The sequence below is a fragment of the Rhipicephalus microplus genome, chromosome 1, assembly GCF_043290135.1.
Source record: "Rhipicephalus microplus isolate Deutch F79 chromosome 1, USDA_Rmic, whole genome shotgun sequence".
In the NCBI taxonomy this organism is placed as follows: Eukaryota; Metazoa; Arthropoda; class Arachnida; order Ixodida; family Ixodidae; genus Rhipicephalus; species Rhipicephalus microplus.
Genome location: NC_134700.1, coordinates 238337086 through 238364349, shown reverse-complemented (window position 1 = coordinate 238364349; position 27264 = coordinate 238337086). Strand labels below are relative to the sequence as shown.

General features: G+C 46.3%; 1 protein-coding gene across 2 annotated transcripts; it reads left to right on the top strand.

Moving 5' to 3' along the window:
• Nucleotides 1–524: 524 nt before the first annotated feature.
• On the top strand, nt 525–27264 carry LOC119159484 (sulfotransferase ssu-1). Of its 2 annotated transcripts, none has more exons than XM_075891678.1 (3): nt 525–683; nt 21992–22182; nt 24714–27264. In XM_075891678.1, exons 2-3 carry the CDS (start codon nt 21998–22000, stop codon nt 25474–25476), a joined length of 948 nt encoding a protein of 315 aa, XP_075747793.1. In that variant the 5' UTR covers nt 525–683; nt 21992–21997; the 3' UTR covers nt 25477–27264. The 2 variants fall into 2 exon arrangements, with proteins under 2 accessions (XP_075747793.1, XP_037268154.1); XM_037412257.2 differs by lacking the exon at nt 525–683 and adding an exon at nt 20146–20272.

Below are 27264 nucleotides of genomic sequence, written 5' to 3'. Positions count from 1 at the left end.
TAGCCATATTTGTAAATAACAACCATGGGTCAATTATTAGAGTTCTTTTTCTTCATCTGGACCCTTTTAAGACCCGCCCTCCTTTCTCCCAAACTAACATGCATGTAATATATCGTCCTAGATTAAGATGGTTATGTAAGCTACACATGTTAGCGAAAATATATGGACCACTGCCATCAGCATACTTTTGCCGTCTGCGTCGTCTAGTGACGAGCCGTCTGCTGTCAAAACAATTTCCCTGGAATTCCGTCAGATCAATGCTTCCAGCAGAAACTCCGTCAGAGCAACGCTCTCGGACCAGACATTTCGCCGTCAGAGTGTGCAGACAGTGACTTCGGCACGCGTTACCATTGTCCGCATACTTTTGAACAGGTGTGTATCTTGATTTTGTTCGCCAGAATATCACTGAAACTTTCAAACAATCGTCAGTGGCTTCACTTATTTCGACTCTCTATCTTAATAAGTATATATGATGTTATGGTGACAGTTCAACAATGTCTGCCAGGTGAGTCCCCGTGTACCAAGAAATCGACGGACGGAAGTATTCCACAGTGTTCGTGCCAGAGCAGGTACGGGCTGTTCAAGCCTACAAGCCTCGATCAAGACAGTGACCTAGTTTTGGTATCCTACCTCAAGTGCGGGAACAATTGGTTGGAGCAGATCATCGAGCTCATTTTGCACAGGTAAATGCAGATTGCCAGGTAAGTGCACCGTGGCAGAAAACATTATTCATGAGAGACCAAGGGCCTTTTACGTTTCCAACGCCTTTAGTGTACTACGCCACATTTCTAACACGAAATAACCTTTAAGCCACACAATCCTCTCAATGTTTCTCACACGGTGACATTGCGCCCTGTCTATCTGGTATAACGTGGAGTGTCTCCAGTGCTTCCGCACAAAGCTCATGTTGTTCCTTTCAAAGCAAAAGTTTCGTTCAGGTAATTTTCAAGAAAGCGTTTCTCTAGAACACTGATTTAGAATAAACAGAAGTCTTTTTGGAAGCCTTGTCAATAGTAACAAGCAAAACCTAGGGCATCTTTTGGGTCGTATCATATGTTTTTTTAAGGCGCCCAGCCATACTTTTTCAGCATGTTCAGGAAAGACCGCCAGTCGGCTGTCGAGGCTCCCGAGAACAAGCGAGCTAAACAATATAGTGTACCTCGCAGCCTGGAACTAAATAATTGTCATTAGCTAGGACTCGTTTTTTTCTTCTTTCCACAAATGATGCCGTATACCCAAGTGACCACGACATCCACTCAAATTCAAGGCTATTGGGTGGTCTGAAGAAATAGTTAACTGGTGTGCTGGTGACGTGTATAGTTACGCTATACCGCCGCAGGGGGCCATCGCGTGCCCGCGCACCCACTGATGACCACACTGAAAGTAAAGTACCACTTTCGGAAACAAGAAACGAAGTTTCTTCACAATGACGATTGGATGAATTCGACACCAAGGAATTTGATTGTCAAGCGAAGAGCGGCAAGCAGATAGAAACGTGTCACTCACGTTTTTAAGGACGCACGAAAATGACACAAACAAGAAGAGCGCGATGTAACAACGTTCGCAGCTCGACACTTTAAGCGCTGCTGAAACACAAAGTACATGTGAAACATACACACAGGTGTACACAGGATGAGCACGAACCAACAAAGGTCCCAGTTGTTACTTCCCTGTGTTGGAACAGCCCGTTCCTTTTGCAAATGCGACATGCGGAGTGAGAAAAGTCACATTCAGGCGCTCCGTATTCATCATCATCATTCTGACTATACGACTACTGCAGAGCAAAGGCCTCGCTCATTTTCCGCCAATCAGCCCGGTCTTGTGCTTTCTGCTTGCCCGTTATATATGCGAATTCATTAATCTCATCGGTCCACCTGTCTTTCTGTCTCCCCCTCGTACGTTTGCCTTCTCTGGGAATCAAGTCAGTTACCCTTTATTTATTTATTTATTTATTTATTTATTTATTTATTTAGGTACCCTCAGGGCCAGAGGCATTAGAGAGGGGAGTGGGTTACAATAGTTACAAACATAATACAAAACACCCTTAATGACCAGCGGTAAGCCTGCCTATATGCGCTACGCGCCCGGCCCATGCCCATTTCTTCTTCTTGAATTCTGCTCATCATCATCATCATCATCATCATCATCATCGTCATCATCATAATCATGATCAGCCTGACTACGCCCACTGCAGGGCAATGGTCTCTCCCATGATCCGCCAGTCAACCCGCTCTTGTGCTTTTTGTTGCCACGTTAAAACTGCGAACTTTTTGATCTCATCGGCCCCCCTAACTTTATTTCTCGTGCATTTGCCTTCTCTGGTAATCCGTTCAGTTACCCTTAACGACCCGCAAATATTCTGCCTACGTGCTACCTGCTGGGCATACGTCTATTTGCTCTTCTTCATTTTAACTATAATATCCTTAACCCCAGTTTGTTCCCTGACCAGTTCTGCTCTCTTCGTGTCTCCTAAAGTTACACCTATCAATTCCCTTTCCATCGCTCGTTGCGTCGTCCTCAATTTAAGCTGAACCCTCTTTATGAGCCTCCAGGTTCCTGCTTCGTAGGTAAGTGCCGGCAAGATGCAACTGTTATATACCTTCCTCTTGAGGGTACGTAACAGATTACCATTTATGATTTGGGAGTGCTTGCCGAATGTGATCCACCCCATCCTTACTCTTCTAGTTATTTCACTCTCATCGTTTGGCTCTGCGGTCTCTACCTGTCCTAAGTAGACACATTCCTTTAAAACTTCCAATGTTTCTCCACCTATCACAAAGTTCTGTTTTTTGCTGCGACTTTTGCAGATTACTTCAGATTTGGGGATATTAATCTTCAGCCCTACTCTTCTGCTTTTCGTGTCCAGTTCAGTAATCAAGAGTTGTAATTTGTCATCAGCGGTTCGCATGTTAGTAAGTTACTCGTATCCCAAACTCTTCCCAATCTAGGGACCGGAAAACCTCCTCTAAACAGGCGGTGAATAGCATTGGAGAGATCGTGTCTCCCTGCCTTACACCCTTCATTATTGGGATTCTGCCGCTTTCTTTTTGTAGAACTATGGTGAATGTGGATTCACTGTAGATTTCTTCCAGTATGTTAATGTGAGGATCGTCGATGTCCTGAATGATTCCGTACTTCAACGCAGTTTTCGCGGTGAAAGCACACGACCACCCCTGTCACGAGATAAGCGTATGTGCGCATGCACGGGTGACTACAGCCCGTACGTCAAAAATACACGTGTGCCGAGAGTGCCCCTGTAGTTGCTATCACCATAACAGTGCTCAAGGTCATGACGCGTGCTTGACGTAACTATTTTTACACTGCAAGTACTCGCTGTTTAGCTTCCAGAATGAATCTAGGGACGTGAGAAGGGAGGAAGCAATTACAGCGCGCGACAAATCTATAACCTTTCTCGTACTTGACGGATTCAAAAACTATTTGCTGCACTCGATACGTGAGGCGATAAACATCTGTATGAGGAAGCTATTTGACGGTTACTTAGAATCTCGTTGCAGGGCTCCTTTAACAACACAGCATAGACGCTTTCGTTTAGGCACCGACTGAAATGATAGGCTTCCTAAGCTTGTCTCAATTTTAGGAATTATATTTGGTGAAAAATATGTTGATAAATATAGTTACGTATTGAGTGCAGTCATGCTGAATAAAATAAGCCAAAATATAAAATTGCGTTCATGATTTAGGAAGTAGGGCAATGTCGTTAAATTTCCTAAGTCTGAGTTTTTATATTTGTGCCCTCGAATACAAGCGCGGACACATTCTTTGACCTCCATTTGAAGTGGGCTAAATCAACTTTTGTCAACAATAAATCAATTAATTTATGGCTGAATTGAGGTAATTAGTTATTGCGTCTGCATTATGTATTCATTTCTGATGTTCTGCGTGCCATATCGGCGATATTATTATGAGGAGCGCTTGAGCGGGCGGCTTCATAAATTTCGATCAGCTAGGTTTTTTTTTTTTTTTAGCGTGTACATAAATAAAAGCGCACGAGCTTATAGCCTATCGCCTCAATCGAAATGTGACCATGGTGAGGTCATAAGTTTAAATAGCAGAACATAATTAGCAAGCGTAGTTCTACGACCATTCACTTCGCCCTGACTTTTTTTACAACACGTTTTAAGTTTATTCAAGTTTCTCTAGCTTTAAGCAGTCGCTTAGCATCGTCTACTACTGTGAACCTTTGTTCTCAGTATGGAAGATTTCTAATTATTAGCGTGAGACAGCTATTGAGCCTCACCGTATAACATTCGAGAAAGTTATTTTAAGGACTGTGTGTTTGGATACCGCAAGCAGGAGTAAAGGACAGAGGAGCAATTACGCACACCTGGCCCGTTCACTTTCAGTGTGAAATACCAACATGTCTATCAGCGTATTCTATTGTGAGTGTTTATTGTGACTGGCATGAGTGTGCCTGCGTAGAAAATTATGTACACTCTGTCTGAGACTCGGGTAAGCCAAAAAGATGACGTGATGCATGATTTCTTTAATTGATTGATTTGTGAGGTTTAACGTCCCAAAACCACCATATGATTATGAGAGACGCCGTAGTGGAGGGCTCCGGACATTTCGACCACCTGGGGATCTTTAACGTGCACCCAAAGGCATGATTTCTTTATACCGCCCCTACAGGGAAGAGAGCGCCCAAAGTTATGCCGAGTTTCACCGGCAGGGCCCATATTCGAAACTGTACGGCTTCCAGTTCCTCGACGAGATGGAGTCACCGCGTTTCTTCAAGACGCATTTTTGAGTACGAGAACCAGATGAACAACTCCAAAGAGAAGTTCATATATTTGGCTCGAAACCCAACGGACGTCTGCGTTTCCTTCTATCACGTATTACACGCTCAACGGCCCACAGTACGGCTTTGAAAACTGCAGCTTCGACAATTTCCTCGAGGCCTTCGTGAACGAAGACGTAGAGTGCGGGGACTACTTGGACCACCTACTCTCCTGGCACCCACATAATCGCTAGGAAAACGTGTTCTTTGTAACTTTCGAGGAACTCAAGCATGCTTTCAGACAACGTAATGAGTTTCATGGGTGAAAAGTACAGAAGATTACTCGGTGATGAGCCACGCTTTTTCAGGAATGTGGCGTAGGAAATGGCAAAGCTCCGTTCTCTCGATGAGAGTGTTTCAAAGCTGACCGTGAAAGACGCCTGTCATCGCTTCAATGCCATGAACCATCGTAGTGTCAAAGGTCCGGTAATTGTGCGAAAAGGAATTGTTGGAGACTGGAAAGCTCATTTTGAAAATCGCCATCTCGAGTTGGTGTGACAGTGGATCGAGAAAAGAGGTGCTGCGCTAGTGATTCGGGAGATTTGCGGACATTTGGATCTTGGTGGAATTGCATAGATAAAATGCGGCGTTGCTAATATTGCGGTTGCACAAATCAGGCTGGATCACTTAACCTGAACGTCAAACAAAGTACGATGGCTGTTTTTCTTTATTTTGTCCCTTTTTGCATACCTTTTTCTCTCCGCGTTAGTGATTTCACTCCTCCTGATTGCGTGCACTAAAACCTAAATCAAAATTTTTAGTCAATACATCGTTTTCTAGCCTGTAACTTCGACCATTTTCGGCTAAATGATAAACCCGCGAACATGTGTCAATTATAAAACAAATCTAACCACATACGGTAATTACACTATTATATTCTCATTTTCATCACGGTCGAAAAGAGCTTGTGTTACACGTAATTACCTAGATTTGTCGGTTGTCAGAGATGTTTTATAAAATAATAAAATTGCGTGGTAGAATTTCGCCTCGTCATACATCTCCTTGATTTGCATGAAAAAGAACAGAGTGGATTTTGCCAAATATTCCCAAAAGGTTTTCTGGGTGAAAATGTACTTTGACTGCAGAAATAAAAGCAATAACTGGGTCACAAAAAAAGAGCACCGAGATCTAGCTGCAAATATATTCATTAAAAAAATACATCTCCGTACCTCATCTTGCTGGGCTAGATACCAATCGTGATGCACCAATTACATACAATGAAATTACAAAGCACTTTTACCTGGAACGCCGCAATTTTCCACCCCCACATCCGAAACCTCACCGACCGCAGGCATTAACCCTACGCCTATTACAGACACACACGTACCCAAACCTTGCCACGCTTCACGTTCATTATCCCGATGCATACCCCAGCGACACATGCCCATCATGTGGACACACAGCGACACTCGCACACATGCTCTGGGAGTGTAGAACAACTCCTCCCGACTCTACCTCAAGCAAGTGATTGATTGATTGATTGATATGTGGGGTTTAACGTCCCAAAATCACTATATGATTATGAGAGACGCCGTAGTGGAGGGCTCCGGAAATTTAGACCACCTGGGGTTCTTTAACGTGCACCCTAATCTGAGCACACGGGCCTACAACATTTCCGCCTCCATCGAAAATGCAGCCGCCGCAGCCGGGATTCGAACCCGCGCCCTGCGGGTCAGCAGCCGAGTACCTTAGCCACTAGACCACCGCGGCGGGGCAAGCAAGCAAGTGGGAGAGGTCCCTCAGGAGCTCACTTCTCGCCGACCAGCAATGGGCCGTCCAGCAGGCCCACGAAGCGGCCGCCAGGTACTCCCTGTCGGTCCCTACGTGGGAGACGCCCGCTACGTGCTAAGCGCGTCCTGCAGGACTGAAATAAAGTTTTTTCATTCCATTCCATTGGTTCGTTGTTTTCCTAGCTTTCTTATTTAGAAGACAATAGCCTACAAATTCCATCAGTTTGCTCTTTATATTCAGTACATAATGTATACACATATGAAAAGAAAATCACAGGTACCATTTTCTTTTGTCATACAATATGTGGACTTTGAAAAAGAGCCTTTAACCAGTTCACTTTCATGAACTACTTTTTTTAAAACATGTTTATGGGTATGGCAGATAACGTTTGGTTACTTAGAAATATATAAAGGTTAAAACGGCATACAATCCACGTATCTTTATTGAATTTGCAACCGTAGCAATAGCGTGAATGCCCAAGTGGACAGTCTATTTACCACTTTGTGACCTGAAACTATAATGCCACCACCTTATATTCGTGAAGTGTGCAGTGAGTAGTCAAACTATCCGAAAATTTTCGTCTTCTTTCTCATTACATTTTGTGTTCATTTCCCACTTGCAAAAGGGGCTGCGCTGAATCCCATTTACACAGCCTACACTGCATGTTAGAGTTGTACTTCTCGTACGAGAAATACTGCAACAACAGGTGCATGTAAACGTATATAGATGGAGAAAGGTTTAGGTGAAGACAAAGATTATCTAGGAGAAAATATTTGCTTTGCTACCCTGCACTGAGAAATGCGAAAGGGTATAGAAGTGTAAGGATGGAAACAGAAAAGAGGAATAGTTAGAAAAATGGCAGCATATCCACGGAGTGAATTTTGGAGAGTGGGGCGAAGAATTCGTCCGTCCATTCGTTCTTGCTTCCGTCCGTCCATGCATCCGTCAGCGGAGGCGCGGCAGCGCAGGGCTCCAGGACCAAGTTAAGACAGGCACGCCAACATTCAAGAAATTGCCAAAGCTACCGCCGTTGCCGAAGGACGATTACAAGATCGTCATTCGTCCAAACCAGGGCCTTCCGCTGAGAAACATTCTGACTCCTACGCTTGCGCAAGCAATCATCGAGGCATGCCAAGCTGGCATCAGAGATGACCATTTCATCCTTAGAATCAACCCAGGGTCAAACATAGCGATTCTGTCGACCAAATATGAGGAAGTGGCGGACAAAGTGCGTCTGATACGCGCCCTTGTGCTTAACGGCAGGGCTCACGCTGTCCGTGCCTACGCCGCAAATGGAGACGATACTCTGAAAGGGGTGATTCACGGCGTACCGATGAACACCTCAACCGAAACTCTCATGGCGCACCTACGTGTCAGAACGCACGGTGTGGAGATCATCACTGCCAGAATGATAGGCACAACGAAAAGCGCAGCCATTACATTTTTCGGTCCAACGCTACCTCGTACCGTCTACTATTACGGGGGTGAACTCCGCTGCTACCCCTTCCGACCTACGATTCAAGTCTGCAAGGTCTGCCGAGAAAAAGGACACCGCGCGGACGTTTGCCCGCATCCGGATCGCCCCATTTGCCGGCTGTGCGGACTGACTAATCCAACGGATGGACATCCGTGTTCTATTAGTTGCGCCTCGTGCGGGGAGGCTCACCCCACAGGAGATCCAACTTGCAAAAAAAGACTTAAGCCACCGAAGCCTAAACAGCCGCAAGTACAAGCAGGCTACAGTGATAAGCTTCAACAGGGCACTAGCAACGACCCACCGAGGACCAAGAATCTCCGCTGGTTCTCCTCCGAAGAGGAAGAAAACGCCTACAAGTCAGCCGATGACAAGCACAGTTCCCGGTCGCATTCACGGTCCCCGGGCAGAAAGCCGCACTCGCCATCCAAGAAGAGCGCGCCAGCACCGACTCAGCAGAACCTCCACCGCGGTCCTCCAGCAGGGGGAGCCAAAGGCAACGGCGGGGATCAAGGATGCACCCAACAGGCATCATCACTTCCGGTAAGCTGGGCGGAAGCCGTGGCTCCCAAGTCTGCATGTACTCCCCCCATCACACAAAACGTACACTATCAAGCAGTAATCGCTGAAAACAAACAGCTTAAGCAACGCCTTGACAAATACGAGAACAAAATAATGTGGCTCAAAAAACAGCTGGCCCAATTAATGGGAGCCACCCCGAAAACTATAGTCCAGGCCTCTCAAAATCTAACTAGCCACCCAAGCGAAAAGCTACGGGACAATGGGCACATCCAACCGCAATCGACACCACCACGAGATCCTGTAGCCAATATAGGAACAGAACAAACAGCGACAAACCTCACTTTACAACAACAACTTCAGCTAATGCAACAGCACATACTGCAGCAGACAAAAGCCCAAATGAAACAGTTCTTTGTCGAATTTCAAGACCTGAAGCGATACGTTCATGAAAGCCTCGACAAAGAAACGAAGCGTCGACGTAAGCAGAGCCAACCGCGGTCCCAGGAGTCCGACGCCAAAAGCATGCTTACCTCGGACGCTGAAAGCACACCCACCTCCTCGCATCATGGCAATTAACCGACGCATAGCAAACGAGAATCTCACTATATGGTCCTGGAACTTTCGTTCCCTGCACAACAAGCACGCTACACTCACTCTATACATAAAGGCGGCGCTGGTTCCTCCTGACGTAATCTGCTTGCAAGAGGTGGGAGCCAGGCCTAAAACAGTTTCTGGCTACAAACTGTACATGGATCCAAATACACCTAAGATTGCGACACTCGTCCGGAAAGAATTGGCAGCTACATGCATAACGGCACCGAACGAAGAGACGCAACACCTTATCGTAATGCTCTGGCCAGCGAAAAAAGGACGACCGAGGCAGGTTATATGTAACATATACAGTCCCCCACAAGACAGAAAAGCAGAATTCAGCAATATCTTCCACTATTTGAACAACAAGCTTCAACCACGCGACCGCTTGATCATCACTGGGGACTTCAACGCTTGGCACACCACATGGGGTTATAGCGCAGACAGACCCAAAGGTACGCGACTTTTAGAAGCGATACAGCGCTACGACTACACACTCCTCACGACACCGGGCATACCGACTCGTATAGGAAACAGTGTCAACAGGGACACCACTCCCGACCTTACCGTAACCAACAATGCCGCGACCATGCGCTGGAGTGTGCTGGACGACAATCTGGGCAGCGATCACAATATTGTGCAAATAACATATGAAACAGCTCGACTGCGACGCCCGCTTGGAAAAGCCAGACTGACTAACTGGACTAAATATAGAGAGCAACAGGAAGTAGACGGGCCCAAGCCAACAACTATAGCCCAATGGACACCGTACATTAAGGGTCTCTATGACAAGAACACCAAGATATATCAAACAACTACCGACGCACCTGCCATTGACACCCGCTTGACACATCTTTGGGAAGCTCGTCGAGGCCTCACGAAACGGTGGCGCCGACAAAAGCTAAATAAGAAACTCAGACTCCGTATAGCGAAAATCACGGAGGAAGTAAACGCATACTTAAAGGAAATTTACAACAACAACTGGCGCACCTTCTGCGATTCCTTAAAAGGCACATTAAGCACGAAAAAGACGTGGAACATCCTACGGAGTCTTTTGGATCCCTCTGCAACAAGAACCGAAACAAACGCTACCCTTCAACGGCTAGCTGGGGAATTTCAAGGTGATCCGGATCAGTTAATAGAAGAGCTGAAAAAACGCTACACAGGAGAACGCAAGCGAAACGTTAGCCCAACACCCAGTCAAGAATACAATGGAGAACCCAACACTGAGCTCGACGCCCCCATAACCTTTGCTGAGGTTTATGCAGCGGCTCAAAGCTTCAAAAGAAATACAGCGCCCGGATTGGATGGCATTACAAATGCCATGGTACGGAACCTCAGCGATGAAGCATCACAAGCCATCACAGACCACTTTAATCAGGAAGTCTGGACACCGAGTGGAAAGATACCTGCAGAATGGACACTGGCACAGGTTGTACTCATACCTAAACCAGGCAAACGGCGAAGCCTTGATCAGCTACGACCAATTTCTTTAACGTCATGCATTGGCAAGCTCTTCGAAAAAGTTATACTCACTCGCCTTGAGCAATACACAGAAGAACGGGGGCTTCTACCAACATCTATGTGCGGATTTAGGCGAGGAGTGTCTACCCAGGATATCTTCTTACTGCTCAAAGAGAAAGTGCTTAACCCAGCGCCAGGTAGTCTCAACAATCTACTCGTTGCACTCGACATCGAAAAAGCATTTGATAATATTGCGCACTCTACCATACTAGACGGTCTTGCAGCCATAGGATGCGGACAACGCATATTCAACTATGCCTCTGATTTTCTTGGAAATCGCAAGGCGCAGATTGGCATAGCTGGTACCAAATCATCACCATACGACCTCCCACTGAAAGGCACACCTCAGGGCTCCATCTTGTCTCCATTTTTATTCAATATCGGCCTCCGGAAACTAGTCCTCCAGCTGGAGACTGTACCAAACCTGGGCTGTGCCTTTTGCGCGGACGATATTACGCTATGGGCAACAAAGGGCTCCTATGGAGAACGACAAGATGTACTGCAAACCGCTATAGACATGATTCAAGGCTACCTCACTGCTGCAGGCATGTCGTGCGCACCTAGCAAATCGAAATATTTGCAAATAAGACCCCCACGCACTCGGTCCAACTGTGCACCCGCGCTGCAGCTAGAAATTGCCGGACAGATCATCAACAGGACCCCAGTAGCTCGAATATTAGGCATGCACGTGCAAGAAAACAACAGCGTAAAGACTGCAATAGGCAAACTCAAACACACCGTAAAGAGTATTGCATCCCTTATGGCTAGAATTGCGCGAAGTAATGATGGGATGACAGAGGCCGACACGGTACGCCTTGTACAGGCCTTCGTTCTCAGCCGAGTCACGTTCGCTCTTCCCTTTCAATCAACACGCAAGCCCGAAATAGAGCAGATTGACAGACTCATCAGAATTGCGTACAAAGCAGCATTGCGACTTCCGAACAGCACAAGCACAGAAAAACTCATAGGACTCGGTATGCATAATACGTATGAAGAATTGGCCGCCGAGAGCCGATGAGATTTCAAGCAAGGAGGACGTGTGTTTTTGCGCTCCCGTCCTCACCCCGAACTTCGCTCCGCGCTCCTCGCGCGCAGCCCTTTTAAGGGCTACCTATGGCACCTCGGCGAGGCACCAGAAAAAGAACTACGCAGCAGGATGCCGTTCCGGCAGCCTCGGCATCGTCCTCGGTGCCAACTCAGCAGCAGCAGCAGGCCCCAGCCAAGCCAGCCAGCTCTAAAATACCCCTGCCGCAGAAAGCCAGCAACCGTCAAACTGCTGCTGTCTCCGCGGCTTCGAGCAAAGGGAAGGCGAATACCGGATCTAGCTCGTCTCCTGCCACGGCCGTGGCTATCTGCGAGGGATACCCCCCTGGCAGCAACACTTCCTCATCTCTTTCAACCACCCCGGCCGCCAAGCAAACGGCGTCTGGCTCCAGCGAGCGCGGCGTGTCCCCATGCACGCTCCCGCGTTCCGACGGTCCTCAACTTGTTGACGACCTTCCTCCGATTGGATGTGCGGCCACCATCATCTTTCGGCCTGTCGGGAAGAAGGCTAACTTCCTGGCTGCTTCGAGAGATGCGATCGCCGCCTTCCTTTCGGGATTTCCAGCCACCAAGCGAGTGCGGGTGAATTTCCGGCGCAACCTTGTTGCTGTGAACAGCCATCCCAACACCGATCCGACTGCCCTACTCGAGGTCGGAACGATTTGTGCAACGAAAGTTCGAGCCAAACAACTCGACCTCAACACTTGCGTTGGCATGGTTTTCGGAGTGGACCCATCGATCCCCTTCGAGGACCTAGCCGACAACCTTGCCTCACCCGTGCCCATCGTGTCCGGTGTTCGTAGAGGCAACTGCCTCAACCTCACTTTCGCTGGGACTACTGTTCCACCGGATATCCTGCTCTACAAGCAAAGGCGCCCAGTTCGACCCCGACAGCCCCGGCCTCTGCAATGCTCCCGTTGCGGCCGCTTCGGGCACGCAACCGCCACCTGCTATCGGGACGAACGGTGCCTGCGCTGCGGCCTCAAGCACGCCCCAGAGTCGTGTGCAGCACACCCCCGTTGCTTAAACTGCGGCGGGAAACACCCTGCAACCGATCCCAACTGTCCAGCCTGGCAAGTTCATCGCAAGGCTGCGGTCATCATGGCCTCAACTGACGGCACGGTGACTCGCCGCCAAGCCCTGCAGCACGCCAGGACCCCTGGCAGCAACCCCTCCATCATCAAGGGTCGCTCCTTCCGGGATGCGCTCGTCGGTACCTCCGACACCACGCCGGATACCACCCCTTGTCCTGCAAAGAGTGCGCCCGTCGTCCCCACAACAACGACGACTGCCCCGCTCTCGGCCACAGCTCAGCCGGCCCCAACTGTCGTCCAAAAGCGCTCGACAGTGACGCAGACACCGCGCGCTTTTCTGCAACCGCCGGTTCCCGTCACCGTCAACACAAGCGCAACGACGGAGCCCGCTGCTGCAACCTCGCAGCAACCTGAGGACCAAAAAAGGAATGACCACCTGACCGCCCTCGCTAAAGCACTTCGAAGGGCGCTCAGAGCCCTACCACTTGGATATGATCGAAATGTGGCTTCTTGGGCCCTCTTCACCTTTGAGGCTTGTGCCCAACAGTTTGGAATTAACCTGGAGGACACACCCGGTTATCAAGAATCCGGTGCCGCCTCGGGTCCGTTATAAATCGTGCACATCACTGTGCCGCTGGCCTTCTTGGTGGTAAGTCCCAGACGGTTGCGTCTGGCATACTTTATTTGCGCGTAGGCTTACTCTCCCTTTTTTCCCCTACTGCTACATCGCGCTGCGCATCACACCTTTTTCCTTTCTTTTTTTTTCTTTTTTTTTCTTGCTCCGATCTCCACGTGTACGTGTTTACATGGGCTGCTCGGAGCTGCCTGACTACCTTTTTTTTTCCTCTCCTTGTTTTTTTTTCTTCTCTTTCCTCGTCTGTTCTTATTTTTTTTCACCTGTGGCAGCAGACACCCTCTCCCCTTCACTATCAGTTCGGGAGCGCCCTACCTTCTTTCCATTTGTCTAGTAGTTCATTTTATTTATTTGTTTTTTTTTCCTCTTTTCCTTACTTTTGACGGGCGCATCTCCTCACCCCCGGCTTCTCCGCGGGCCTTTCGTTACCTCGCGCTTTCGCGTTTGTTTTCGTGCACGCGTGCGCGAGACCACTGATCGAATGCTTTTACCACTTCATTCTTACCTCTTCTCTTCTGTCTCTTTCATTCCCATTCCCCCTTCCCTGCGCTTTCCTGTGGAGGTGCCCTCATTATGAGAGGCAGTAACGGGACAGCGCTTTTCTCTTCCTTTTCCTCTTTCATAGCCAATCAGAAGAATTGGCCGCCGCCACGCTAATCGCACAGCGAGAACGACTCACCACTACGCTCCAGGGAAGAGCACTGCTACAGAGGCTGGGATACCCTCTCACCCCTCAATATTGTGGCAATGAGACAGTCATTGTACCCAAGCAAATACGTGATCAAATAATCGTGGAACCAGTTCCAAAAAACATGCACCCGCTCTACAACAAAAAGCGCCGTCAAGCGCGAGCACGAAAACTCCTGCAGAGAAGTAGCGATCCAGACGCTTACTTTACCGACGTCAGTCATTATCCCGCGCCACCACAAGGCTCCAGAAAACAAGCATATGCATTGGCAGTGACTAACCAAAGCAAAGTCGTGGCCTGCGCGTCCCTACGCACCAGATCAAGTGCCACCGCAGAGGCAGCAGCCATAGCCTTGGCAATCAGAGAAGCCGAAATAAGGGGGCGCTCAGCGTATATTTTGACAGACTCACAAGCTGCATATCGCTTATACCTTAGAGGCACACTTCCAAGGTGCGTCACTGATATTTTGGGGTCCATGTTGATGGAGGCACATGGCGTCACTTGGTGCCCAGGGCATGACGGCCTGGGGGGGAACGAGGAGGCAAACTGCGTAGCTCGCGGACTTACTGGCCGAGACGCAGGACTCTCTTCAGGACACCTCACAGGGCATCATGAAGAGCAAAGTGTAACAAGCAGGCAGATATTGGAAAACCAACGCCTTACAAGACGCACGTACGCCCCTCCACATCCGAACTTAAGCAGCCAACAAGCCCGGGATTGGCGCCGCCTCCAAACGAACACACCCCCACATATCAAAACTACACGCAATTTTTCCACAGATATACAAAACAGGGGTATGCCCATGGTGTAGTAACCACACAGCCACACTTACACACATAACCTACCAATGTACCGAGCGGCCAGCCAATGCAGTATCTAGGTTGGTGCGCTCACTACAAACACTCACAACGTGGTCTTGGGAGGCACGGCTTTCCGAGCTGGCACTGGGGAGCCAACTGGTGACCCTAGACCAGGCCCGGCGAGCAGCTGTGGCCAGTGGGGCTCTACAAGAGGGCTCCACCCGGGATTAGTCACGTAATTTTAATTCTTCAATAAAGTTTATTCTCTCTCTCTCTGCATCCGTCAGTGTAACCGTCCATGCGTCCATCAGCCCGTCCGTGCGTGCGTCTGTTAGTGCGTCCGTCCCTGCGTTCGTCCATGCAGCCGCCCCTGCGTCCGTTCATGCGTCCATCCATGCATCTGTCTATGTGTCCGTCCATCTATTCAACACTCCAAGTACCACCATCTCGCATCTTTTCATCATATATTCCTCATATAGAAGCACCGCCATCCAGCGGACATTCCAAAGACTAAACGAGAGGTGGCGCACGCACACTTTCTTACGGCTTGCGCTTCGGGTCCACTTCCCACCTTTAACCACCTCGAGTTCATGGTATATACTAGTTCACTGTATTCATGGCACTGCGGCCGAACGCTCGCTAAACCTTTCGAAAACCAAGGAGGTTATGCCCAGCGAGTACGACGTAGCAAACTTTTTGAGTCAGATAGTGCTCAATGTACATGCCAATGGCTGCTAATGGCAAATGAGAGGCGGAGAATTCGGCTTTTACTTTCTTACGGCTTGCGCTTCGTATCTACTTCCCATTCTTAACCACCTCAAGTTCATTCATGGTATATACAAGTTCATTGTATTCATGGCACTGCGGCTCAACGCTCGCTAAACTTTTCTGAAGCTAAGGAGGTTACACCCAGCGAGTATAATGTAGCAAACCTTTCTTGTCAGATAGTGCTCAATGTGCATGTCAATGGCTGCTAATGGTGATCGCAGCCTGTGCGTTAACTAAAAGCCGAATGCTCCTGTCTCTCATTCCCCATTAGCAGCCATTGACATGTACATTGAGCACTATTTTTTATTGTTCAACAACGCACAGAAGAAATGTCTCACCGGAACCACCTTGGAGGTCAAAATGTTATACTTGTTAAATAATACGGGGGACGAACGGGTGCCGTTATAAGGAGCTTCACCCCTAAAAAGCGCGCACACTGAAGCACGGGAGTGTCATAGTCGTTTTGCGAGTTCGGTTGACCGCCGAAACTTCAGCACACAGCCCCTTCGTCGCTAACTGGCTAGAATCTCTAATGTTCTGGCACTCCAAAGTTTACTGCTTCGAAGGTGGCGGTCACTTAGCCGTGCTAACGTTACCGAAAGCTGTTGTCTTTGGGAGCTGTAACTAGGCCAATCATAAATGACGTGTGCAATGGCTTTCTCGCTGCTACAGTGATCACAAGCATCACTGTCTGCCATTCTGATTCGGTAAGCAAAGCTGTTCGCGAATGAAACTCCAAGCCACAAGCGGAAGAGGATTGTTGTTTCGGATTCCGGATAGGCAGGATGGCACTCGAGGTTGGTGTGACGGATCCAGATGGTGAATGTGGGTATGCAAAAAGCCGGTCGTGTTCTACATTGAATGTGTTATATCACGTGAGAATCAGTATTCCTGGCTGAATTATCGGCATGTTATTTGCCTTCAATGCCGCGGTGGCCTGGTCACCAATAGTACAATGTAGCCCTCTCCTCTAATAATACAACTATAGCACACTTCTCTGCGACATTTCTCCGACGCATGAGACATGGCAAAGGACACTTAATGACGATCTTATTGTGGAGTACGGGAACACGAGGCAGAGCTATATGCTTTCTCCTTTAAAGGGCCCCTGCAACACTTTTTTCAAGTATTCGTCCCATGGCCTCACTAAGAGACCAACATTATTTAGAACTAGTGGGCAAGAAAAGTATAGAGGCGTTATTTTTTAGTAATCTTAATGTCAATGTGAAGAAAGTGGGGAGAACGTAGAGATAACTCACACCTCGCAGGGTTTGAACCTCTGACTTTTAAATAACGCGTCCGATGCCCTACCAACTGAGCCACTGCAGCAGTCATCCCCGTAGTGCACATAATTTGTGCCTTAAACGCGGGAGTAGTAGTTTCAGCCGCTAGTAGCCATGACGGCGAGCGCTGCCTGCGGGTATCATGAAGCACGTCATCTTTCTTTACGAGCCTACAGCTGACCAATAACAACTCGAATATAATCTTAAGGCACCCAGTCTGTCAGAACGGTGCCCTCATTGTGTATGAAAGGAAGGGAATTTTAAAGGCTCATTTTTCTTAGCTAAGCACAACACTACTTACATAATCCAGACAAGAAAGCCAAGGAAAGTGATGGTATCGTCCATGCATGGCGAGGGCCCATGAAGTACACGATAAAGCGGACAGGGGATGAGCGTCGCTGTGATCCAGTTGATGATAAATCGAACGGCTTATTTGAAGGTCGCCGGTTGGGTACATCGTACAGGGGCAAGTTAGCTTTTTCGAAAGCCTAATTTTATTCATATTTACTACAAGCCAGCCTCCTACTTTCCTTCACTTTTTTGTCTGTTGTAATTAATGTTGTTCCTAAAGAGAAAAATGAGCTCTTCAGGTTCCCCTTCTTTCATTGATAAAATCTTATTGTCACATGAATCTGCTGCTGCAAACATCTTTAAAATCCTTCAAATATACGAAAGAAATTACGGGGGTTTATCGCACGCTTCAAGCACTCCCTTTCTCTCTTCTTTCGCACTAGTGAGCACGCCGAAAGCTAGCAGGGACGTGAATGAGAAGGTGCTAAAAAGATGCGTCACTTTGTTGGCTCGAATCACGCCCTTGTGCCCTTTCTTTTCTTCTCTTCCTAGAACACCTGGCTTACTTTGGGTGTGGTTCACGAGAGAGCGAGCGCCCCGCCACGGTGGTCTAGTGGATAAAGTACTCGGCTCCTGACCCGCAGGTCGCGGAATCGAATTCCGGCTGCGGCGGCTGCATTTCCTATGGTGGCGTAAATGTTGTAGGCCCGTGTGCTCAGATTTCGGTGCACGTTAAAGAACCCCAGGTGGTCGAAATTTCCGGAGCCCTGCACTACGGCGTCTCTCATAATCATATGGTGGTTTTGGGACGTTAAACCCCACATGTCTATCTATCTATCTATCTATCTATCTATCTATCTATCTATCTATCTATCTATCTATCTATCTATCTATCTATCTATCTATCTATCGAGTGAGTGAGCGGACATGGCGTAGCATGCCGTGGCGGTGAAGGTAACTATTCAACTCGCAATGCTCAAATCAGCCAATCACCACAGACTTATGTTTATAGCTCGGTCATTTGACTTCTTGGCATCATCTGTAGAGAAATGACAGAGTGATTTGTAGCTTTGAGAATTGTTAGTTAAGGCCAGGTGGCATGCTCGGATATACGGCATGGTTTGTGCAAACTGGCGCCAACCACGGACGGCGAAGGGAGAGTTCAAGGGAATCTCAAGATCCCCCTGAACGCTCCCTTCCCCCGCCCCTTTTGCGTTTATGCAGGGACGAAGGGGGACACCCTATCGAAATTCAAGTTTGAGTTTTACCTGCTTGAAGAGTAGGCATAGTGCAATCGACTTTTTGTTTCTCGTACCGGCTTATTTTGTCCGGTGTAGGTCTGTATTCAATACTTCGCAGTTGTGTGAGACCGTTGAAATCAAAACAGCCGCTCAACTACTTTCGAAGAAGCCTGAATAGAGCGATGCGACGTCTTGAGCTGGGATGCCATGCTCATTTAAAAAGTGTATCAAAATGTATGATTTCAATTTTCATATCAATAATAATTAAAACAATATGGCCACCATGGCATGATGTTAGTACCCCCTTGTGGTTTTTCTGGATTTACACTACTGCTCACATGTTGCCAAGAGCCACGACTACCGATGGGAAGCATTTCCTGACAATGCTTAGACGTTGTTGAGGGGTCCCTAGAAGCGTCATCGTTTTTGGTATATTTGAAGATAGGGTTCGACAGCATGGAATAAAAAATGTTTATGGTTGTGCATTGTCTGGCAAGCAATGTTCAGACTCGTAGTTCGGGTGCGTTTCCGAAATTTTGTGAACGACTATTATGAGTGCAAGTGCGTGCATGCGTGCATGCATGTGTGTGTGTGTGTGTGTGTGTGTGTTTGTGTGTTTGTGTTTGTGTGTTTGTGTGTTTGTGAGTGTGTGTGTGTGTGTGTGTGTGTGTGTGTTTGTGTGTTTGTGTGTGTGTGTTTGTGTGTGTGTGTGTGTGTGTGTGTGTGTGTGTGTGCGTGCGTGCGTGCGTGCGTGCGTGCGTGCGTGTTTAAAATCAAGCAACGAACTTTAACATGATTCGATTAGTATTACTGTGATATCTATAGCTAATTACTGGTACTTAATAAAGGAGAATATGTGGATGTTTTCTGTTACAAATGGGGCGAAAACAATTTTTTTCAAGCTAAGATAACGTCTCTAGTTAATGTGTGACCACAAGCTAGTAACTGCATTGCCCGCTTTGAAATTGCCATGTGCAATCTAAAACTGTCTCGTATACAGTTGATACTATATGTTATTTTTCGACATAACGCGGATGATTTCGATGACTGCTAAACAACCACATTACAATGTCTGCCAAAAAACGTAAGTAAAGAACCCGTATGAAAACAGTCGTAGCTTCACTGTTTACTAACATCAAAAGTCGTTGTATAGTTTACGTCATCATTTTAACATTACTTTTTGTAAAATTTCTTCACCGAAGTCACAATGCCACCTATATTTATGATAACAGCCATATTTCTCATGTACTTTGTTCTGCCCAGAAAATGTCATCTAGGATATGTGGAAATACAAACCTGTTAAGACGTCTTTAATGCAAACCTCGACATTTCCTAGGCATACTTCCGCAGAACGAGACACTTGACATAACTGCTTGCTAATTTTTACACAACTCCTATCTCTCCCTCTCGAAGCAAGCTCTAGTTGTGGCCAGGTGACAGCATTCTTTTTTTTTATTGTGCTTCTTTCAGTGGTAGTGTTTATGTATGTACACCTGAAGCTATAACAGCAATCATAATAGTCCTAAAAGAAATGCTTGTGCGTGCACTTGCTTTTGCTAGCGAATAGCCCACTCGCTGATAAATGACACTTTCACCGCCTGCGTGGTATTTATGGCGAAAGATAACTTTCCTTCGAAATACTTCTCACTGCAGATAGAGATATGCAGGCTGCACTAACTTTCGACGTCAGTAGCTCTTATCAGCAACGATGAGAATCTGTGAGAGATGCCCTTGCTCTCGTCCATTGTGTTAAGCTCGACAGAATCGCTTTTTCAGGAAGCACTCAGTCTTCTTCATAGAAGGGGATTCGTCGCGATACAGCTTAGCTCATCAATTGCTGCATCAAAGGGTACGTACTATAGCACTAGGAGTATCGAAATTCAGCTTTTCATGTAACGTGAAATCAATTAACACTTTCCGTATACCTTTTTGTATCATGAAATTAAGCATCCCTGTTCAACGCTCGCGCGACTACTTAAGTGCGTGACATTGGAAGTGCTTGCAAATCAATTGAAACAGCAGAACGCTCAGAGGAGACGTGCATTCACTTTGTTTAGGAGACCGTACCTTGCTTATTTACGTCATACAAACTTACGTATCAACCTTGCTTGATTATTGATTCTCATTGAATTACCAGTCTGATTACTGCCCACCATGGTTGCATAGTTACCATCTTTCAGTACTAAGTCATGATAGCGCAAATTCGATTCTTTTATACTGCAGGGTATCTGTGTTAATCCGAACACCAAGTACACATGAATGAACGCATGCAGATGGTAGAAAAAGAGAGAGAACCAAACACATTTTATAGACAGCAACAATATGAGTTGGCTGCAATATACGCTTTATACAAAGCCTGCTTCTTTGTATTAGGGAACAGCTGAAGAAAGTAAAATCACACCAGTGAACCATTTTGTTAATAAGGCGTAGATTTAAAAAGTGTTTCAGAAAACACTAACACTCAGTTTCCGAGGCAGGTGGAATATAGTTTTTTATGTGAACTACCAGGTAGGACAGGCGTTCATATATTTTTAATTAACGCTATATATATTCAAACAAATAAAATTATGCAATTAACGCTTTCAATAAATATTACATGGCACATGTTGAAATCGACGAGCTATAGCCAGTGATACTGCGAGACATATTCACTAGGATGAAAATTTGGAAAAGCAAGTACAACCGCACACTTTAATTTGGGTGATGTTAAATAACTGCTAGTGGTGAAAATAAAACCATATTCGCCAAATTAAGCAACCCTCTGAATCATCTCATATGACTTAGACACGTAATGCCCCATAATTCCTTGAGGTAATTGTATCTATTGCAAAGTGTGCTTTAGAAATACAGGCAATAATGTGAGGTTCAAAAAATGTACTCAGCAAATTAGTAATCTGGAAGTGCGCCTTTTTCTCTCACACTTCAAACAGCTTAGAAACCATTTCTTGGAACCCATAAAAAACACCCTGGAAGATTAAAATCTCGCTGCAATTTATTTTTTATGGTCAACTTAACTGTGTTCTGTTCCGCGGGCTGTTCAGATAAGACGTAGTTCAAAGAAAGTGCGCCGAAATGATTACAGAGGCCTTATCTAAGCTATCCAGAGGCTCGGTAAAGTGAATAGATGTTTGGCGTCACGACGCAGATACGTAGGGACAGGAATTTCTTCATGACAAATTCAGTATTTTGTTCAACAAAGTCATTCAGCTAAACTACATTGCTGTTATTTTTTCATGTGTGTGGCTGCTCTGTGTTTTCAATGTAAGTGATTGCGGTTGCGGAAAAAGTTAGTTTCAGTATTTGTTTTCAACTAAATTGAAATACATAAAAATGTGTGTTATTTATGAAAATGTTGTTCGTAGTTTTTCTATCATATGTAGTTATAAAGTAAACTATGTTCTCTATTTCCAGACTTATTCGAGTCAGGGATTGCTGTTTATCTGCTGCCTTTTTCGCTAGTCGGGAAATTAAGCATAGAGGCAGGATGCACCAAGGACAAAAAGACTGAATTAAAGCGCAACAAGAAAGTAATAAAACGTATGAACTCTTGCATTTTACGCCTTTCCAGAGCGGCATGTCACGCAGACGCTTCCCTGTTTACCAAGTTATTGACGGCCTGAAATACTCCAAGACGTACTTGCCCGAGAATGTGCGCGCCATCCGCGACTACATGCCGCAAGATGACGACCTTGTACTGGTGTCCTATCTCAAGTGCGGCAACAACTGGCTGGAACAAATCATCGAACTGATTCTCCATAAGTAAGCTTCAACGTTCCTACTTTTATGAGGAACAAGTGACGACAAACGTACCAACGCTTGGCGGTGAAAGTTCGAAACCTTTCAGTTATTTTACACTACGTCAAGCTTGCTTCAGTCGTTAAACATCAAAGGGAAAGTAATTCTCTCGTAACCCATCTCAAAACTAATATCGGCAGCAATGATTCTACAGATTATCAAGTCACATGTTGTTGGCTCAAATTTATTGCCTCTGTGCAACGACGAATGATTCATCGTTGCACAGGCAAGGAACACGGTGTGTCTCGCCTGCCAGGACATCACTTAACCGAAGAGTACGGCGCATAAATACGAACAGCCCGTCATTATTGTCTGCTAACAAATCTGCCAACGAACATCGGTGCACACTGTTTAGTAGAACGAGCAGAGGGTCAAGTATATAAAAAAAAGTGAATCCGCTGTGCACGCTCTCGAACTTAGCTGTGAAGCCATAAGAAGGTGGAGCGATGTAGTTTGGTGCCCACTCCAGTAATATCTAGAATTATTTTTGTTTGTTTGAATGTACGAATGTTCGGGATAAATTATACGAGTCATTGACAAAATTGAAAAACATACCTATAAATTTTAGGCACGGATTTCTTTGAGTGATGACATATGTGATAGCAAGTGTAAATCTTGGTCACGTTGAAAATAAAAAAAAAGTGCCAGCAGCCATATTATTGGCAAGAAGATAATGCTGAGGATAATTTTCTGTTCTGCCAAAGTTAACGTAGCACTGTTTGTGAAAGTAGAATGGCATGTAAGAGCGAATTTATCAGAGATAAACTTAATCACAACGTACATATGTTAATTGAATCAAACACAGACCAGTAAACATAATATATGTGAAAAAGATCACATGTGTACTGTCGGCATTGCGTTCAGCCTATATAAGAAAAACAACGTTAATAAACATTTAAAACTAAATGTACCTAAGTTTGCGGGACCCTGATATCCGGACATGATGTTTCACAATGTCGACAATATGTTACATTGTAGATGTTTACCATTTTTCATAGCATCTAAGTTAGATGCACACGAGAATTGAGAAATTTGTATTACGTAAAAGTAGTCCGCCATCAAACAACTTCCGGATGGTCAGAATAACTGGGAGTCCTTCATTCCGAAGTGCTTCATTGAGATGTGATTGATATACTATTTTCATCACCCCAAAAGACAAATTTTGACAAATGAGTTTCATCCTCAAGCCCGTCATATATAACACTCAATGAAATGTAACAGTCCCTATGAAAGTACCCACCAGCATAATATTAAATTAAGTAGCCTATCATGGGTATTTTTTTCTAACGCTATTCAGCCCTTGCTAGCAGCAGTCATTTATCATAGCCCTATTGAACAATCAGACATTTAGCTACGTTGCACTGCACATCTGGCCTGATGATTTTCCTCTCTTTTTTTCAATTATACCCTGCCCACATCAACGTAACAGCAAAAAATTAGTTAACCTTTCTTTCTTGCATTATCTCTATACAGCATTTCACACTCGGACACGTATTTCGAGAAACTGAGGGGGGGGGGGGGCGCTCTTCATGAAGGTAGCAATGATGAAATCAGTTTCAAGCATAACGCAACAGTGTCATTGCAAGGTTAAGCAAATGATCTCAGAGAAGTTATATGCAATTTCAAGATAAATAATCAACGAAACTTTTTGTACTGTTACCTATGAGCGAAGAAGTAACGTTCATGTTTATTATAAGTTGGCAATTTATAAAGCCTTGTTTTGATAACGATAAAGAGCGTGGGCAAGTTCTACCATTTACCATTTCTTATCCTGGAGCGCAATTCCCGCAGTGTCCACTTCGGGGGTGCTTACACTTCAACGGAGCACGTTTAGTTGTGTAAAAAAAAAAACAATGCGCCGTGACGTGATGACACTCTTGACGACGTCGGCGCACTCAACCCGCCAACACATTCCCAGCGTAAAAAGAAACTAAGTATACGAAATGTACAGTAACAGTACCCTTAAACAAACTTGAGACGTATAAAAGCACGTATGAACGTCTTGAGATGTTTGAAGAACGACGCAGGGAATGCCTACCGACCTTCCAGGTGCGTCAGGCGGGCGGCCACTTTAAGCCTAATTCAAGGGCTAACGTTAATAGAGTTTAGGCATGGTCTCAGAGATGTGCATCTAAAAGCGGGTCTCGGGGGGGGGGGGGCAGAATTCGCTGTGGTGAAACGCAATTCGTCTTTCTCCTTTCTGTAGAGAGTTGTGAAAGCTTCGTGGTGTCAAAATGACGTTACGGAAAAGAACCAGAAACAGGTGGCGTGCTGCTCGCCAACTGCAGCCAATCAGTGGAGGCTGAATTGGGCATGTCCACTACGTAGACACCGCGAGAATAGCTTCCCTGTGTTCCACCTACGATAACATAGCATCTAAAAAATCTAACACTGTTTCGATTTATGACTGAAAGATCCCTCGATCTCGTATTTTCCTGTCCATGAGCAATAACTAAGGTCTCATACCTTTTTCTTTAATCTGTTATTGTTCACAGGGGAGAAAGCGCGGACAACTACGCCGAATTTCACCGATGGTGCCCGTACCCGGAGTTGACAGGCATGCGCTACTTGCACGACATGCAGCCACCGCGTTTCTTGAAAACCCACTTCCAGTACCAACAGCAGCTCAAGAACCCTAAAGCAAAGTTCATATATCTGACCCGCAATCCGCTAGATGTTTGCGTCTCGTTCTACTACTACGTGCGGAGCGGTTCAGTATACCACTTCGAAGACGGCAGCTTCGACGACTTTGTACATGCTTTCGTCACCGCAGAAGTGGAACGCGGAGACTACTGCGACCACCTCCTGTCCTGGTACGCACATCGTCACGAAGACAACGTCTTCTTTCTAACCTTCGAACAGCTGAAGAATGACTTCAGAAACACTGTATTGTCCCTGGCAAGCTTCATGGGGGAGGAATATAAACGCACGCTAGTGGAAGACGAAGAGGTGTACCGGAATGTCGTTGAGAAGAGTAGCGTGTCGTACATGTCCAAAGTCTGTTACATTGATCAGTCTATACTGGACAAGTTGACGGAGAAAGATCAACCTTTCATAGATGCAGCTTATCGCTTCAAGTTGGCCTCTCCCGGCATGCTGAAAGGAACGACCATCGTACGAAAGGGCGTAGTGGGAGACTGGAAGTCGCACTTTACGCAGGAACACCTAGAACTGATACGCGAGTGGATTGCGAAGAAAAACGCCGCCGGTGTGGTTCGAGATATCTGGGCAGACATGGACCTCGGCGGAATCGTCTGAAAGTCCGGGTTATATATAATTGTTCTGATGAGAAAAAATGATGCGCTACATTACTCAGCGAGTAGTATTTACTTGAACTAAGGCGTGCATTATCGAAGCGACCGGACCGTGTGACGAAGTTTAGATTGCACATCAATTTACGATTGGTGTGTTACGGCGCCCAACAGGTGGTGCCGTTTGTTGTCAAGATGCCAACGGCCTGTTTGCGTAAACACTTGCTGCGTGAGCGAGAAAGGCTGCACTAAAGTGAAAAAAATAAACGTTAAGACCGTTCACAGCTGCACTGCTTACCAACTTTGAAAGGAATTCCGTGTGTGTTGTAAATGCTCACCAACCACGTCATACTGTCGCTGACCTCTATTGCGATAAGCAATTGTGCGTTCCATTTGTCCCAGCAAATAACATGTTTTTTTTCTTGTCAGACCATCTCCCCTTCCCACTTCCCCAGTGGAAAGTAGCAAATCAGATGCTTTCCGGTTAACCTCTCATCTGCATTTCTTCATACTATATATATCTCTCTTGTCAGTCTGTATATTGCCTCCCGTGCCCTTTGTGCATGTGGCTCTTTCCATTAGTATTACAGCTGCAGTGATCCGTGATGAGCTATTCGAAGCCGTTGCGCGCAGCAAAGATCTTCGCTGAAGAGAAGTGCGTGCGATAAGCGTTCTGAGGCGCGAGCGTGCGGCTCACACTGCGTACTGCGTGCAACAAGGTCGTAAAAGAGAGACAGTCAGAGGGAGGGAGATAAAGACACAGGTCTCCTCTGTAATCAGCCGGCAAATAGTACAATGACTGAAAATGCGTTACCTGTCATAAAACCACGAGTGGACACAACGCATGCGCACCCGCGGTGCTCGTAGTCAACTTATCTAAAATTCCGCGGCCTCCGCTGGGCGACGCTATCACGGTCCGCGGTCTATTCTGCTCGAGCGCTATGGACAAGCGTGATTCCGGCATTAATGCAGACGGCATTACAAGCCAAAACCACGATACGATTATGAATCACGCCGTAGTGGAAGGCTCCGCGATTTCCTTCACCTGGTGTCCCTTGACGTGCGCCGATATCTCGCGACACTCGGGGCCCTAGCATTTTGCCTGCATCGAGAGGCTACCGCTTTTATTTGATTCGTGGGGTTTAACGTCCCAAAACCATCATATGATTATGAGAGACGCCGTAGTGGAGGGCTCCGGAAATTTCGACCACCTGGGGTTCTTTAACGTGCACCCAAATCTGAGTACACGGGCCTACAACATTTCCGCCTCCATCGGAAATGCAGCCGCCACAGCCGGGATTTGATCCTGCTGCCTGCGGGTGAGAGGCTACCGCCGCGGCCGGATTGGAATGCACGACCTCCGGTTCAGTGACCGAGTACCATAACCGCTACACGTACAAGTGTGCTTCGGGCTGCGAAGTGAGGGGTTTCTCGTCCTTACAGCCACATACTACATCGATCACCGTGTCGAGCCGAGCTACGAGGTTAATTATCTTGACCGAACTCAACATATAGAACATGCAATTTCTCAGCAATGCTTGTAACTATACGCAGTTTCCACTATCTATCTTTGTCTTGTATGTGCTTGAATTCTTATACATTTTTAGTTGACTTATGTTGCCTTCCTGATTTGCGCATCTGATACTTGTTTCTTTATTTTGTCTTTTTTTCTTGTGTGTTATATATGTTGTACCCACCCCCTCTGTAATGCCCTACGGGCCCTGAGGGTATTCTAATAAATAAATAAATAAATATAGACTAAAATAATAATAAAACGAAGCGAAAACAACAAAAA